Source organism: Arvicanthis niloticus, chromosome 1 (genome assembly GCF_011762505.2).
Source record: "Arvicanthis niloticus isolate mArvNil1 chromosome 1, mArvNil1.pat.X, whole genome shotgun sequence".
Taxonomy (NCBI): domain Eukaryota; kingdom Metazoa; phylum Chordata; class Mammalia; order Rodentia; family Muridae; genus Arvicanthis; species Arvicanthis niloticus.
In genome coordinates, this window is record NC_047658.1 from 23186281 (window position 1) to 23204039 (window position 17759).

At 39.8% G+C, this 17759-nt stretch overlaps 1 protein-coding gene across 2 annotated transcripts in view; it reads left to right on the plus strand.

Moving 5' to 3' along the window:
• Nell1 (neural EGFL like 1) overlaps nt 1-17759 on the plus strand; it is an 823979-nt gene that overhangs the window by 514960 nt on the left and 291260 nt on the right. For both annotated transcript variants that reach the window (XM_034515089.2, XM_076934998.1), the window contains exon 14: nt 14386-14508. In XM_034515089.2, coding sequence (XP_034370980.1) covers nt 14386-14508 — 123 coding nt within the window. The remainder of the gene's footprint in view (nt 1-14385; nt 14509-17759) is intronic.

Here is a 17759-nt window from a genome sequence, read left to right on the forward strand (position 1 = left end):
TATTTCATGTTCCTATTTTCCAGTTGACTCCTGGGCACAGCTAAAGAGCACATTCTGTAGTGCTATTATTTTCTAATCAGTGTTTCCTGCGGAGATTTTATGAAGACTTTTATTTATATTCCATTGTGGAGCATAAGAGAAAGTTAAACTAAACAGAATGCCTAGGGAGAAGGTGTGGCTGCACTTTTATGCATAAATATATAGTCTTGTCAGTAAAAGTCACATCAAGCCAAACATTTGAGATGGTTTGATTTCCTATTGGGGTGGAGATATATATATATATATATATATATATATATATATATATATATATATATCATTGCATGGTTTGATTTCCTACTGGGGTGGAGATATATATATATATTCCTTTGTCATGGATGATATCTGCAAGTTTTAATAATCATATTTTGGTAAGAGTTCTACTCATTGCTTATACATTATTGGTTCCTGGTGAATGAAAACCATTTATACAATGTACATGGTTAACAGTGATATGTTTATAATAAAAATGCTGGCTGTCGCAGCCCGAGCTGCCCCACACTTGGGGGCCATAATGCTCAGAGCTGCTCTGTCAATGTTGGGACCACACTGCCAAAGGCCTTGGGGGCTAAACTGTTAGAGGCCACATTGCCCCAAGCAGCTTCTGTCCTCAGGTCGGGGTTCAGCAAGAGAGTGAGTGAGGATGGATTTGAAGAATGGAGTCCAGACAGAGTGTGATTCAATCCCGTTTATTCTTCAGTCTCTCTTCCTAGTCCAAATCCCAAGTCTTGAGTTCCTAGTCCCTAGTTCCTAGTCCCTAGTGCCTCCAAGTTCCAAGTTTCCAGTTCCAAGTTCTCTTCCAAGTGCCTGCTACCTAATGCCTAATAACTAACTCCAAGTTGTACTGTCTAACCTAATTCCTAGTTCCAAGTTGTACTCTCTGAAGTGTCTGATTCTCTGTTTCTCCAAATTGTTCTGAACTCTCCTGTCTGCCTCTTGCCTTTTATATGTCTCACTTCTAAGCCATGCCTCTAAGTCATGCCTTTAATCATGCCCTTAGGTCTTGTCTCTAAATCTGATCTCTAAGTCACACCCTTAAGTCACACACACCCAAGGGAAAATCCTGGATATCTAAAGCAAGATGGTATCAGAGTGTGCTCAGCTGTTGTAGGTTAATGTAATCAAGTCTCTGGTCAGGGTATATGGCTCAAGATGGCTGTAAGGATGATAGCTGCTTTCTGTTGGCTCCCCACAGCTGGCTTTTTTTTTTTTTTTTTTTTTTTTTTTTTTTTTTTTTTTTGTGAGCCTTCTCTTCTAAACACAAAGGTCTGGGAAGAATATCATATGGCTAATATGTCAAAATCCAACATTTCGATCAGGTCAGTAAATGGAAGAGTTTGCAATGCTGTAAAGGGTTGATTTACATAGTCAAGAATAGGGTTCATCTCAAAAAAGTTGGAATGGAGCTGGGAAGCTTCATATGAAGGGCTGGCAGCTTTGATCAGTACAAATTGGTACAGTTCATTCAGAAGCATGAAATGAGAACATTGTCTGACAACACACAGAAAATGGGTGGGAAGAAGGTGCTTTTGGAAGAATTGTCTTCCTGTACCCTATAGAGGAAACGGTGCGATGTGAGGTAGCTTGTTACAGACATTTTGTGGAATAAAATTTATAAATATTTGATAATTAATTTGTATTTCAGAGACAGTCGGAATCATCCCCATAGCCAACAGACAATAAAAATAATCATTTTAAAAGAGGGATACTGACTTTTAGAAGCAAAAATAATTCTGTAAATAAATCTAAAGTGAATGTTGAGACTTGAGAACTTTCTGACAGGTAGATGCTGAGAAATTTTGAGTTGTGTTTCTACAAAGTTACCAAGCACCAGAAAATTGCACTGATAAGTCATTTCATTTGATGTTTCAGGGCTTTCTCTCTCTTTTGAGTGATGGAGATAAAGGACACATTTTAAAGATTGTCTGCAGGCTTCACTCCGGGTGCTGCTGAAGAAGTCAATATCAGATTTCAGAGTTTGAGGATTTGTCCCACTTTCATGGGTGGGGGGGAAAGACCACCTCATGATGTTTATACCAGAAATGTTGAGTTTTGTAGATATTCTATGATTAGATGCTAGCTTTATGGAATTTCTGTGTGGAGACCCTTGTGAATGCTGATTATTCCATTCTATCAAATTTAACCTATATGGAGCCAGTTGATGGTTATAATGCCAATGTCTTTCACATTGCAATATTGGTTATGAGGCCGATGACAGGGAATAAGTACAGAATGACCTTTAGTTACCATTAAAATATCATTAAAGGATTGCCCTATAAATTCCTGTCATGCCTTTGGCTGGATGGCATTTCTGGGAACTCAGGCTTCTGCTGTGCTGCCAGCTTGTGGCCTCACACATAGTTCACTGTTCTGATTCCTACCCATTAACTGATGGGCTAGACTTCATCCCAGGCCTGGTTTTGCTGTACTGTGGACCCAAATGAGGATACTTGATGGGTGTAGGTTTGGTTACTTCAACCTTGTCCTTTGGACCATCTAGAAAGAAGGGTTAACAGGAAGACCAAATAAACTAGTACTTACTTGCTGCTTGTGTCTAGACCTACACACTGAAATTACTAGTTGGGTGGTTTGGTTTTGTGTTCAGTTACACACCAGTTTTTTTGTTTTTGTTTTCTTCTTATTATTATTACCTAGATTATTAAATGCATGGGCAAGATCAGGGAGCTGGCCCAAGGTAAATTTTATAAATTCATAAACCAAATATAACATCACCACCTGGTAACTTATTGGCATCTGGATCCTCCGGCCCCAAACCAATTCAACTTTACACAGAAACTTTACACAGACAGTACCTAGCAATCTGCATTTCCTTAAGCCCTCCAAACAATTCAGATACATGTCAAAGCTTGGGAAATATTATCTAGATTAGCTTCCAAAGGTGAGAAAAGAGGCTGAGGATGCATTCCTCATCCAGAAGGTGGATGAAATAGCCCCAAGTCTAGGATGAGATGAGACATCAACCACTGGAATCAAGCAGATCATTAAGGTCCATGCTGGCAGCCAGCATCCCATGGAAAACAGTCTTCCAGCAGGAGTGCCTGTTCACAGCTCAGCCTTCCAGCAGGAGTGCCTGTTCACTGTAGGTGGCTGGAGGATAATCAACACATGGTGTACTTGCCATACTCTCCTGTGGTATCCATGCCAAGTATTTAAAATTAACTGAGGAAAGCAGCCTTCTTCCTTAGCTGGTGTTCGGTGTTCAAACTTTTAAAATGTAGTACTCTACACAACCACTAAAACAGCGAATACCTGACTTTCAAAATAAAACCCATTTACCACTTTGATTAAAAATGCAAAATCTCAAAGTTGTTCTCTTTTCTCCACTTTCTTTCTGTTCATATTTATTAAGTACTGCCTCTGTTTGGGTAGTGTGTTGTGTGTGTGTGTGTGTGATGTTTTATCAAATATATCAATTTTTAAATATAAATAAATAAACAAAATATATTAATAATAAAAAATAAATAAATTTATATTTAAAATATACATTTTAGTATCCTTGTTGACATGAAATGTGACAGGTGAAATAAAATTTAAAGTAATTTTAATGAATGTAGAATGTTCAAAATATTTCAATATATAATTAGTATAAAATTATTAATGAGATATTTTATTCTTCATTTTGGAGTATCTTTGAAATCCAGGGAATATATTCTAATGACAGCACATCTCAGTCCATGCTTACCATATTTGAAGGCTTGGTAGCCACTTGTGGTTAGTCATTGCCCTGTTGGACAAAGTAGGTCTAAATTTTGGATTAGGGACAAAAGTACAGCCTGGTCCAGGCCTCAGTGGGCTCATTTTTCAGGGACTTTGTCCCAGTCAAATGTTTTTCCGCACGTGGTCTTCTGTTATCCTGCTAGGGTTTTCACAAAGAAGTGCAGTCATAGGGATGCTGAGAATAGGATGCCTGACATTCCCTTCCGATTGCCTCATATCTGCTTTTAAATCAGACATGGGACCTCATACTGACCTAGCATTTGCTTTTCCAGTTAAAATAAAAAGTCTTTTTTTTTTTTTTTTAACAAAAGCAAGATGTTTAACTCATTAGTACCCCATGCTTAGCAGAGAGCAAGTGCATTAGAGGCAAATGTTGAGTACTATCCTGGCTTCCCAGCCTGACACCACACAAAATCCCATTCTGTCCTGTGACAGTCGGTGTGGAAAGTAAGAACTAACATGGCTGTTCAGATGTCATACAGTTGAGCTATGAACTTGACCACAGGTTTTGCGTTCAGGATCCAGTTTTCAATCCTCTCTGCCTCCCTTCATCCTCTTCCTACCATCCCCTTCTCTCTGTCTCTGTCTCTTTCTCTCTCTGCTTCTCCCTCTCTCCTCTCTTTTTTCCCTCCTCCCCCTCCTCTCTCCCTCTGTCTTTCTTATTTTTTCTCCCTTTCTATCCTTCTTTCTTCCCATCTCTTCTTCCCCCCTGTGTTTCTCCTTAATATTTGGTTCTCACTCAAGAAGCCTTCCAGGGAGGAGTTAGGGCTAGCACAATTTGGAGTCAGAGCCTACTGAAGGCTTCTTTCTTCAGCTGTCAAGAACATTTTTCTATGCTTTGAAGGCCAGATTCATTTGGATACATTGTCTGGCATGTGCCAATGATCACAAGTCTGTATTCTTAGTTTCTGACACCATGGTAGTTAGGTTTTTAGACATGATACCTGAACATAAAATCGGCAGACATGGGTTATTCCAGAGGCTCATCAGCTTCTCAGAAGCCTTGGAAGTAGCATGGTTGATGCTATATTTTATTAGTTACAGAGATCTAAAACCAGTCTTGAATCAAAGGGAGTATGATTAGATTGGACCTTTGGATAGAGGTAGATGAAATGACATTGAGGATCAGCGTGTGGGAAGCAAACTAAAGTCAAGTTTGGAAAATCTATCCTTCCCTCCACACAGGAAAAGGCCAGTGAGCAGCAAGAGCTGAATCATTGTGGAGACTCACCATGTGGTCACATTGAGTGTACATTCAGGCGGTGACTAACTCACTTTCACATTTCTACTTCCTTTGTGGGTTTTTAAATTAAATGTCACTTATCTTAGTAAACTTCTCAGAGCCCTGGATTATGGTCTTCTGCTGTGTGTTACTATGGCACCCTGCTTAACTCTTGGCTTAGCCTGTATCACCTGGGATGAGAATGGTCATTGTGTCTTTGGATTGTAGAATGCAGGAAGTCAGGCTTCATGTCTAAATAAACTTATCATATTCCCTGTGTTTGATACAGTGTTCAAATTTCTTTTTGGGTCTGTTCTTTTCCCTTGTGCTTTTTGAATGTAAACTTGGCAACCCAAGGAAGAAACAGACCATAAATATATCACAATGGTACACTTTTTTCTCATCTCCCAGCCAACCCCACCTCTTCCTCCTTGTTCTCTGGTTCCTCACCACCACCCTCCTCCCAACCCTTCAGCCTCTTCTTCTTCCTCATCAGTCTTCTTCCCTCTCCTTCTCTTCCTCCTTCTTCTTTGATGGAGGTAATCATTTTAGTATACTTACTAGGCCTCTGGACCCTAGGTAGACTCTGTTGGTCAAAAATATGGGAAAAAAAATCTAACTTATGGGTAGTCAATAAAGAAGATTACCCCAGCCTATCTGACTAAGACAAGCTAGTGAGAAGCATGCTGCAGCTATTTTACTTATTTAGAGTACTGGAGGTTGAACCCAAAACTTGAGTATCTAAGGAAGGGAAGTACTCTTCCATTGAACTGGACGTCAGCACCCAGAGGACTTTCTTTTCACTATCGTGATATAAACTGTCAGGAGATCGCAGATGTCAAAGATGGGTTCCCTTAAGCTTTCCTTCAGTCTCATTCAATCTCATTTCTAAGGTGATACATAATCTTTGGTGTTTGCTTAGCCTGATGTTTTCTATTTTGCTGGGTGTTGTAATTTGAGCCTAATGTTAGATAAAGGGTAACACGATAAGAATCAGGAATCTAGTGGGTGTTAAACTCTGATCAATACTCCCTAGTTGTACTTTTCTTAATTTTCATGGTCCTCAGCAAGGAAAATGACAGAGATTTAGGAGGACAGTGGAATTGAAAGATGAAGTCAGTAGAAGTGAAGGGATGTGTTAAACATGCAAGGAATGACACACCGAGAGAGTGCTTGTCTGTAATTCTGTTTTCATTTTATTTAGTTTACGTAGAAGGAAACACACTCAGGAGCAAGAGATTTCCCTGTAGTTCATAGCTGCTTCATGTTGGGGCTGTGGATAAGGCTTAGTGTGTCTGTCTGTAATACCATTTTCTTTCTCTTCCCCTTCAAACACTGTGGACACAAATACCCATGAGTATTTCCCCATTGTTTTGTGGTCTCTCCAGCAAGCACTGAAGCCCACTGAGCTTCACTCCTCACTACTCTCTCAGGACATTTTGGAGTAGGAATTACACAGAGGTTTTCAATTACAATGATTTCATTGGCTTCCTGATCTAGCTAAACATACTGCACACACAGGATGACCTCCGACAGTTTTCCAATATATTTTTTTCCCTCTCTCTCATAGATTTTGGAGGTTTGAAACACTAAAGAAATAAACAAAAATTTCCAAAGACTTCATTGAAGAATCCTTTTTTGCCGTTTCTAGTTGTCTAGGTTTCCATTGTCCAAGGGTTCTTGGCATCTGAGGCTCCTGGAGCTCCTTGCCTTCTAGCAGTGTCTAGTATTTGCCTGTATCCTCTGTTGATCTTTTTCTTTTATGTATCTGCATGTCATTTCTTCTGATAAGGATATTTTTACTGTGTTTGAGGTCTACTTTAGTCCTGAAGAACCCTATGTAAATTGCTTTAGATAACCATTTCTTCAATAGGATCACATTCCAAGGTTCCTGGCCATATTCCTGGTTCTGTTATATTTAGGTATGGTCAAAGGATTCAGCTGGAATAGAGGATGGGCTGAGAACTGTAGCCATGCCAATGACATGTTTTTGCATTCTTGCAAGCTTTCACTTTTATTTTCCTTTCCTCTGGAATTTCACAAGTCTGGAGCTCCAGAGCTTCTGGGTTGAGCTTCACCCATGAAGGAGGAAGAAAGTAGTTTCTGCTCGATCACTTTTATTTTGCAGAAAGAGAAAGAACAATTCATCTAGGCAAAATTCCCAAAGTGGAAGCAAACATTTGTGATAAAGAAAAAAAAAAAACATTAACCCTGCATTATTTTTCTTGGCATGTTTTATTTTCAGTGTTTCTTTCCAGTTTCTAGGTAGCTGTGAAACCAAAGGGAAACATCAGAAGGCACTTTCTTCACAGCAGACAGATAAAAGTGCTCAGGGAAAGGGTCACTTTGGGGATGCACATGGCATGTGACCATTAAAAGAAACCAAAGTCAAACAAGCTGCTTTGCGTCTTTCTTTTGTGTTAGTTGTGAGTATCCCTGTTGGACTGGATGTTTTAAGTGAAGCCCCACAGCACAGGCACAGATATCAGTTACTCATTAATTTCATAGTTTAATGGTGCATTTCTAAATTATCTCAGTGGTACAGTGATTAATGATTCCTCCATCACTTGGCTAGGAAGCTGCTTAGTACTTCTTATGTTCTTATTTATTTATTTATTTCATTTTTAAAACAACAAATTTTGATCATATTCTTCTCTTTCCCCAATCTCTCCTAGACACTCTATTATCTTACTATCTACCCACTTTCCTATTCTTTTTCCCCCCTCTCAGTCAAAATCTAAGCCTGAAACAAAACAAAAACATAGATTCTCTTTTGTGTTGGCAAAATATTCCTGAACATGATGCCTACCCTGGAGTGTGGTTGATAGACCAAGAACACTCCTTTAGATAAAACTGATTTCTCCTCCCCCAAGAGCTATGAATTGCAAATAACTTCTTGGTTAGGTGTGGGGTCTTTCTGTCTACTTTCTCTTTCTTCCCTGTGCTAGAGGTTTGTCTGGCTTGTGCTTCTGCAGGTTTTGTGCATGGTGTTAAAATCTCTCTGCCTTCTTCTCTGCATCAGCCCTGTTGTGTCTAGAAAATGTTTCCATTTCGCATACCCTCTCTGTTAATTCTCCCAACATCTCTTTGAACTGATCTTATTGCTCACATTTCAGGGCAACAACAAAGGGACTGAAAGATATTGTGCATGGTTTCTAAGACCACAAAGTGAATGAGTTATATACAAAGACAGGTTTGATTCGGAATTCAGGCCTTTTGATTTTCCAAAATTCCAGGAGATCTAGAAACTTAAGAATATAGAGGAAACACAAATAATTAATAAAACATTCCTAGACTTATTGGGCATGGATTCCTGGGGACTGAATGACCTTAATGCTGATGTTGCTGGCACTGCTGATGGTGGTACTAGTGATTATGGTGGTGATGATGATGGTGGTGATGAGGGTAGTAGTGGTAAGAAGTGCTTTGTGGTGATGGTGATAGTGTTATCAGTGTTTTACGAGTGCTTGTGGTGACAGAGTGACTATAATGGTGATGATGGTGTTAGTGGTGATAAAGATGGCAACGTTGACAGTAATGATGGTGACAGTGTTGATGGCGTCTATCATTTAAAAGCACCTACTTTGTTCTCTTAACAATACTGTATACATTATAGACTTTATGAGTAGTCATTAAATACATGTCTCAAACATTTGACTTGTAGAGTATTCTGTTTGAATCTGAGCAAATGAAGACTAAGTCTTTCTCTTCATACTGACTACATTTTATATGCAAATGGGAGTACAATTTGTTAAAGCTCCTGCAGGTGACAACTTGAATATCCCCATCTACCTTTGCCAGTCTCCAAAGCTTTGCTTCTTCACAGAGTCTTTGAATGTGTCTGAAATTCATTTTGGTTTTTCTTAGTTCCAGCTCCAAACACCCCAAATTCTTTTATTTTGCGATAAACTATACATGTTGGTTGTAAAATTTCAAAAACCTGAAGTAAATAAGAAACAGTACAAGTATCTTCCATTTATCCTCTGCCCAGTTAAACAAAAAAATCAGTGTTAATGATTTAGCATAGAGTGTTATAGGCTTTCTCTACATGTGCAGGAGTGTCATGTGTAAGTATCGCTATGTATAGTATGTACAATTTGCCAGGTTTATTGCATAATACTATCTAAGTCAAAAGTATAAGATATCATTTTTACTTTCCATTTTTCTTCTTCCTGCTTTTGAGGAATTAGCAAGGAAGAACACAAGTCTTTTTACCCATTTCTCCAACTGTCTTCATGGCTTCTTAATGCCATATCCATCCTAGCTGTCACCCTACTCAGAGCTTTAAGGACAGCCTTTTGTTTGAGAGGCCAGGTCTACTAGTACACAGTTAAACCACTTCCATGAAACAGCCTCTCCTAGGGGAGCCAGGATGGATGTTTGTAGTTTGGAAGTACTTTAAGCTAATGCAGTTTGTCTCCGGAGAGGGGAAAAAACAGGCCTGATAATTCTTATGCTGGTGTGTTCCCCAAGAAGGGAGACCGGTGCCCCATGGAGAATTGGCTTAGATTTAAGCACCTGACTTTAGCAGGGAATCAACAGGGCTATAGCCTTCAAGACCTTTTTTTGGCTAGCCAATACCTGCTGTGAGGCATGGATAGCTGTCCCAGGAGCTTTTGTCTATGATTCCTGGAACTGTGCTGGGACCCTGATGGGTAAAAGTCATCCAGTAATGAACATGAGTTATTCTTCCATGCTGGCACATAGTGATCCTAGAGCTGCTTTTATGTTGACACAGAAAAATGCTACTTGAAGAAAAGAGAATTGTGCTGTGCTATAAATAATCTACATCCTTAAGCCCAGCTCTTAGAATTTCAGAATTTTCTATTTAAGGAACTAGGGAATATATTTTAATTGAAGTGTTTGTTTTGTGCATAACCCAGCTCATATGCCACTATAAAATAGACAAGATTTTCAACTATAGAAGAAGAAAAAAATATCTTGGTCATTAGCCAGATAATCAACATAAAGAATTTCTATGCTCTGAAGTCCATTTCATTTAGGTCTACACCCCAGTGAGATTTTATATTCCTGTGAATGCATGGACAAAACATTTCATGTGATCGTTTTAACGCATTTAATGATGTCTGGTTTATGGAGTATGGTATTCACTCTTTTAAATTTGTTATATTTTATTTATTTTGTGTGGGGAAGGAGCATATGTGCCATAGTATATGTGGAGGTCAGATCACAAACAATAGAAATCCGTTCTCTCCTTTCACCATGTGAGTCTCAGGGGTCAAAATCCAAACATCAGGCATGGTGACAAGTGCTTTTACCTGTTGACACATCTTGCCAGAGTCACAAAAATCATTTCCATGACCTAACTTTATGTCTCCATCACCTGGATGAGAAAACCTCATGTCTATCAATAGTCATCCCCCATCCACCTAAAATTAGTCATCAGTAACCATGAACCCAACTTTCTGTATTCATAAACTTACCTAATAGGATGTTTATATAAAACTAAAACCCTTAACATGTATTCCTTTATGATTGGCTCTTTCCATTTCACATAACAATTTTGGTATTTATGATGTGTGTTGTGTAATTTATTGGCACTCCATCCTGTATCCTCACTGGGTAATGATCCACTGTGTGATGATTTCACATTTCCTTTGTACACTCATTAGTGGGCCACTGTTTCACCTTTCAGCTGTTATGAACATTGGGAGACAAGTCTATGTGTGGACATACATTTTCTTTTCTTTTGGATATATTGCTGGGGTCATTATGATAAACCTTTGCTTCATAGATTGAGGAATTGCCAAATTAATCTCCAGAGTGGCTGAAATATTTTATATAGCTACTAGCAATGTTCGAATGATTCAAGTTCTTTACATAATTTGCCAGTTTATTATTCCTGGTTATTCTAATGGGCTTGAGATAATATTTCAGTTTTGTCTTAAAATTTGTCCTAATATATACTCACTTCTTCATGTATTTATTTGCTATCTGTATATCTTCTTCAAAGAAATTGCCACTGAATATTTTGTACCCCTTTACAGTATGTTTAAGGTTTTAGTATTGCATTGTAAAATGTCCTTTACATAATCTTGATTCAAGCATTTTCACAGATACATGGCTGAAAAATACTTTAATTTGTGGATTATGTCTTCAATAGCATTTGTAGTCTATTCCTTCTTGGCCTGTCTCCACAGTCACCGTGAGAAGCAAATGCAAGGCCATGCTAGTGTCAGCTTGCGTGTCCTTGCTTAGCTTTGCTCCTCTCAATCTCCTCAACCAGGTCAATAACACTTTCTTGTCTTAATCCTCCTTGACCCTCTGCAGTTTTTATCTTCCCTCCCACTGTTCTCCTCTCCCTCCCCTCCCCCTTCCCTCATATTTGTATTAGCACTTAAATTTCTGAAGCTCTGCCAGAGGCTGGGGAAAATGAAAAACAGAAAGATATAATTCCTATCCTCAAGAGATTTGTGCTCTATAAAGAAGGAAGACATCCATCATACATTAATGAATGTAGAAATATAAGTGTGATTAACCCATGAAGGAGAAATGCTGGCTGCAATGTGAAAATGTTCCAGGGCAAATGGCTTCAGCCCAGGGAATCTGGTTTTCTACTTGCAATAAGGTAAAGATTTAATTGAGATCTCAAGGACAAGAAAATACTATGATGCAGGTGGAAGACGAAAGTGTCTATGGACAAGAAGAAACAAGGACCTTTTGAAAGAAGAGGCAAAGCAGTTGTGGTTGGAAAGGAGCAGAAACAACATCGTGCTGTGTCTGATGGTTCAAAAGAAAACGTTTACTTAAGAACAGTGAGGAAGTGGTTGGATTTGTTTGTGTTTAATGAGGAATGGCAGGAGAATCAGATTTTATTTCTCAAAAGATTTCCATACATGTCCCGAAGATTGAATTGATAGAGGGAAAGCAGGGGGAGGGAGCAGCAGGGCTATTGGAAAGGTGTGGCTGGGGCTTAAGTAAGATAAGTTTCTTGGGGACTCTGCAAAAGAGAAACCGACATGACTCAGGAATGAATTATTATAAAGCATGATGATAAAAGAAGTTATCGAAAAGTCAATAATGACTCCCTGGCTGTTTCTTCTGCTATCGTTTGGCAGAGAGCACTTTGCTTGTGACTGCTTAGGGAAAGAAAACATTTTATTAATTTAACTGCCATCTAATAAGTGAGTCCAAATGTAGCTGGGGTACTATGAGGGACAGTAGAAATAGTAGTTATTGAATATGGTGACAGTGAAGTAAGGTAACTTACTCTTGGAGCACTTACTAGCAGCAATATGCTGTCTTCCACCTTCATTAACTGACATTCATCACAATCTCAGGAGATGGGTCCTGCTGACTTCCATTTTACTCTTAGTAAATACAACAGATAGAGACTAAACAACTTTTGATAGTGTGGATAGCTAGAACCCAGGATCTTCAGCCTCAGGGTGTCTGGTTCTGGATTCCATTTTCTTCACCCTCATATCTTGATACTTCTCATGAGTCCTTACTTATTTTGTACCTTTGGCATTGTTTGCAGCATCTGGAAAAGCAATTTGGTATTTTAGAATGAAATGCTGTATTGCCTGTTCCTCTCTGTCAGATACATATTTAAAGATCCAGCTACTTTGTAGACTTGGGCAAGCCTGCAGATAATGAGACCTGGGAGCTTCACAGGCTTCACCAGACCCTCAGGAAGTATTAAGAAACCCCAAGGAATGCAGGAGCCATACAAAAGACACTTGTTTAATCATTGGCATGATGAGGATACTTCTATTTTGTCATGGTTTTGCTCTGACCACAGCCAGGTAGCTTCCAATCACTGCTCAATGCTGGAATGGCTCATCTGGTATGAATGTTCTCAAATCTGTGACACCCCACTCACACAGATTTTGATGCTGGGAAAGTTGTTTAATGGGTCTTTAAAAAAAAAAAACCACTTCTTTCAGAATGAAATGAGAAAACTTCTCATGCTGTTAGGTGAGTTAAATTGTTGAACACCTATAAAATGTATTTTAGTATTTGGCATTCTCTTGGTTTAATACCATTATCTAAAATGTTGGTAAAGTACAGACTTCAAAATGTTCCTCAAATATGATGTGAGTTTCTTCAAAGTTAATTTGCAGATTGATGACAAAATGTGAAAATATCATGATGCAGTATTGCATGGTTGTTTTCACAGTTGGATAAAACAACAAGCTACACACTAAGATGGGTGAGATTCACATGGTCTGAGAGAACAGATTTGGAAAGGTCGTTTTTAGTGTGGCTTTGAACTGGCATTTAAAGCTAGGCAGGGCTATATTTATTCTCACCATATGGAGTGGGGAGTATTTTGAGTCAGGAAAACAACATAAAAAATCAAGAGAATGCTAAATACTGAACTACAAGAATGAAGTTGTATTGCCAAGACAGCAATGATGCCAGGTCATTGCATAAGAGAATTGTCCTCTAGGGTACTAAGTGACATGAGCAGGTAGTCAAGGATGGACCTGACTTGGGAATGTTTCATAGCCTCTTGCTACCCCCTACACTATTCTTTTGTTTTGAATATTCTTTGTAGGCAACTCTGGTTAAGAAAACCATCCCACTCTTGAAAGATAAGGTTATATGTTCTTGTATGAAGTATCTTCTCTCCTGTAGATGCAATGACTTCTCTGTCACAAATTCGCATGCTCATTGTGTTTGCTCCTCTTAGCATGACAACACAATACTGGTTTGTCCAAATCATTCAGAATTATGCCCATTATCAGGACACCATTATCAACAGAGTATCTTTTGCTTTAGATGTGTCCTGATGGTTGGATGAAATATAGTCACCTACTTAAAACTGTATCACTTCTCTGCTATGTCGCTGTTAACTATATATTGGTGTCTGAACAGCACAAACCACTCAGAGTTGTCAATCGATGTTATACAATTGCTATATGATACACTAAGGCACTGTTTTTCCAGGAATGGCTATGCTATACTACTCCCAAATGCATTTAGGAATCTTTGAAGAGAACTTTGGTTGCCATGATCTGGGTCAAGGAGTGCCATTGGAGCTTGCTGTTGTGTGTACAGGATGCTTAGAATCATGAGAGTTGGTCACAAAGGAGATTCACCAATACAGATTTCATCAGCACCATGATTGAGGATCATCCTCTAAGACTCAAGTATTAACATAGTGTACGTTCCATGTTCCATGGTTTCTTAAGGACAAAGACAGTAGATACAAAAAGGAAGTTCTTATGTAGCTCAGGTTTGCTTCAAACTTGACATCCCTTTGCCTCAGACCCATCACAAATGCTAGAATCAAAGGCATGATTCATCATGCCTGGCTAGTCAGTACCATTCTTGTTGGTGAGTTCTAGTATACTTCTCCAGTCCAGCTGTTCCTACTTTTGTAATGGCATTTCTTCTCCTCCTTTTCCACCCTGTAGAGCATGATGATTGTGGCAGCGGACAACACAACTGTGACAAAAATGCCATCTGCACCAACACAGTCCAGGGACACAGCTGTACCTGCCAGCCAGGCTACGTGGGAAATGGCACCGTCTGCAAAGGTAGGCTTGTTGCCTTGTGGGACACCTCCACCTGTTGTCCCACCTGACCTTGTGAGTTTCATGAGTGAAATTCCTGCTGTCACTGTGGGAGCTGAATATAGCTGGCTAGGGTATTGTGCATGGAAGAAAAAGCCTTAGCAGTTCAGGGGCTGTGGATGTGGGTCTTGGTGCCGTTCCACCCCTGACTGGGGTGCTCCAGCTTTGCCTCTTAGAGAAAATTGGAACTAGTGTTGGAAGATCAAAATCTGGTATGAATTTGGGTTCCTGTGAGCTGTGTGGTCAGAGGGTAAGTGGGTACTAGTCACGCTCACATTCAGGGCATCTGCTTGTCTGAGAAACTTTACCCTTAGAAAAGCTGATTAGAGCTCAGCTAGTGTCTGGCTTTGCATGAATTTTATGGTCATCTTCATATCCTTCCTTCAGTCTCATGAGAATGGGGGGCCTCCCAACTCACCACCCACTATCCACAGATTATTTTTCTACAGAAGCCCATTCGTTCCTGCCAATCCTTGGAAATGGCCATCTTCTCAGCCTTCATGGGTGGTCACTTTCTTTATGTCTCTACTCTGATGTCCACATAGCACAGAAGCACCCTTAGTGTTCCCAAGACCAAACCTTGCTCAACAGCTTATCATAAGCAGCCTGACTGGACACTCTGTATTTATTACACATTTGTGTTTGTCTCTGTGTTATTTGCCTTGCAGTGAGGGTGGAAGCCCTGGGTAGCAAGCACATGTCGTATCTTCATAGCTTAATGTCTAAGAAAAGAACGTGCCTGGCATACTATAGCAGTTCATTACCTATGTGATAACCAGCCCAATCAGTCAACAAGGAAAGAGACACAACTTCCCTCCCTCCTTCTCTTCCTTCCCTTCCTACACCTCCTTCTCCCCTAACTAGAAACTAAAACAAAAGCAGAAAGGAAAGATAATTATAATTACAGTGTGTAACTTTTAGAAAAAAATTGCTCACATATTTAATAAACAGACTGAAGCACTTTAAGCCAAGCAATACATGTTGCTAAATATCTTGGCATTTGGGGTTAAATGGACAGAATGCTTGCAGACAGTTCTAAATGAGATTAGCATAACCTGACCTGAGGGTTAAGGTTCTGAATAGGAGAGTGTTTATCTGCCTTGCCAGCCTGGCATTAGTGCTGGAATGGAAATCAGGCTTTAACTAAGCAGTTGTCAATATGTAGCTGATAGACTAAGCCTCCTTTCTTATCTGTCATTAGCTGGATAAAATCTGGTGATCCTGGAAAGCATTCTTGTCTCAGTGGCTGATAATATTGGCATTTATTTTGTAAATACAAAGTGAGTGTGAATTTTATGTGTAGATCCCCTTCCCCCTCAAAAAAGGAGGTATAAGACAGGGCCCCAGAGGATTCATCATTTAAAAATGGAAAACAATTTGAACAAATGCTTCCAACTCAAGTGGTAAAATTTACAAAGCAGCATTGGCTCATACAAAAGAGGTTCATGAGAACTATGAAAACATTGAGCCTTGTGCTATGCTGTGTATACTTCAGGATTCCTTTGGTTGCAAGCAACAGGAGCCAAGGATGAAGACTTGTGATTTTGAGAGCCAAGAGACAAATGTAAGTTTGGGCTTCATTTGCAAAAGCAGGCAAAGCTTTGCTTCTTAAAGGTACCCAAATATTTATTCTCATTTGTGCTTGAAATTGACTGGTCAGTGTTGCTTCCTTGGGCATGGAGGGCAGTCTCTGTGTAACTGCTGACCCATAGGATAGCTATAGGTCTTTCCTGTAGTACAGAATCCTCATGTGGATATGCCACCATACATCCTGATCTTGCTTGAGCAGAGAACTTGAATCAAGCATTCCCTCTTCCTAAAATTACATATCCTAAATCCACAGCAAATGAGGGCACTCAACGATGTGATGATCTCTGCAGCAGTTCTCTGGATATCTGTATCGTGCACCAGGTCCTTGATATCCAGCACCCAGGAGGGTGCCATCGTTCTTATTCTGGAAATAGCATAACATATGTGCTCAGTCCCAAACCTTTCAGTGTCCGCTAGTAGAAGTCTTTAAGCTATTTTGGTATGATGAAAAGGCAGAGAAGCATCTGGAGGGACTGCATTTGAACTAAAGTTTTCTAGGCCATCCAACCCAGAATTTTGTCTTATCCAAGAACTGGTGAGTAGGTGAGAGGATACACAAACATGTTGGATGTATGTGACCTTTTTTATTTTTCTTGCCTGCACTAAGAATCGGTGTGCCCAGGGGAAACACCCATGCTGGGTCTTACTGAACCCTACTTAAGACAAAAATCCATGTGTTTGAAGTTATTAGGAACTTTGCAGTGGTGATTATAGAATGCTAAACCCCAAGTGTGGAGCCCTCCTAGGTGATGCGTACTTGTGAAGTTGGTCCTGCATGGTGTGAGCTAGAATTAACAGAAAGAAAAAAGATTTCCCAGGAATATCACAGAGCCTAAAAGCAGAAAAAGGCCTGGCACTGGGGATAACTGCTCCAAAGGATCCAGGTTGAGGAGCATACATCTCTGTGGTTTCCCTTGTGGGTTGCTTTCTTTGTTCTTATCTCTCACTGCAGACTGGGATTCTATGTGTCTCAGACACCAGGTTTGACCAGGGAACTTGATATGGTCATTCTCTTCAACCTGACTAAATAGCAGATCTGTTAGGAAAACTGCTAAATTGTTGATTAATTTTGAGAACTGTTGTGGTTTTGAGAAGAGAATAGAAATATTAGGCTCCTCACTCAGAAGGAAATGAAGGGAAGGTAATGAAGTCAAGCACATAGAGGCTGAAGTGCCGACATGAAGCTTCCTCTCACTCCTCAGGTCAGGAGGAAAACCTAGAAGGGGTGATCCTGTGGGCACACTGATCCCTTGTGTGGAGATGAAGAAAGAACTGTGAGGCAAAAGTCCATCATGATCACATCTTTTTTCTAACTCACCCGAAATGAGGCTAAGTCAAGGGGCCAGGTGGGATTGCTCAGGAGGGAATATCAAATGTGTGTCAGCACCTTCTCCCGAACTTCATACTCCTAATGATGTTCACTGAGACATGGCAAAATACTCGTGTCTGCCCTCTCACTGGTGTTCTGATCTATGAATAGGACGGGAGTCTTTTCCAAAATGTGTAACTATTTACATGGAAATCAGAGCGAAGGGCCTAAGTGCAGACTACTGTTACCACCTCCGTAACCTGATGGGGTCTCTGAAGAATACTTGAAAGCTAGCAGGAGGCACTTGCTTAAACTT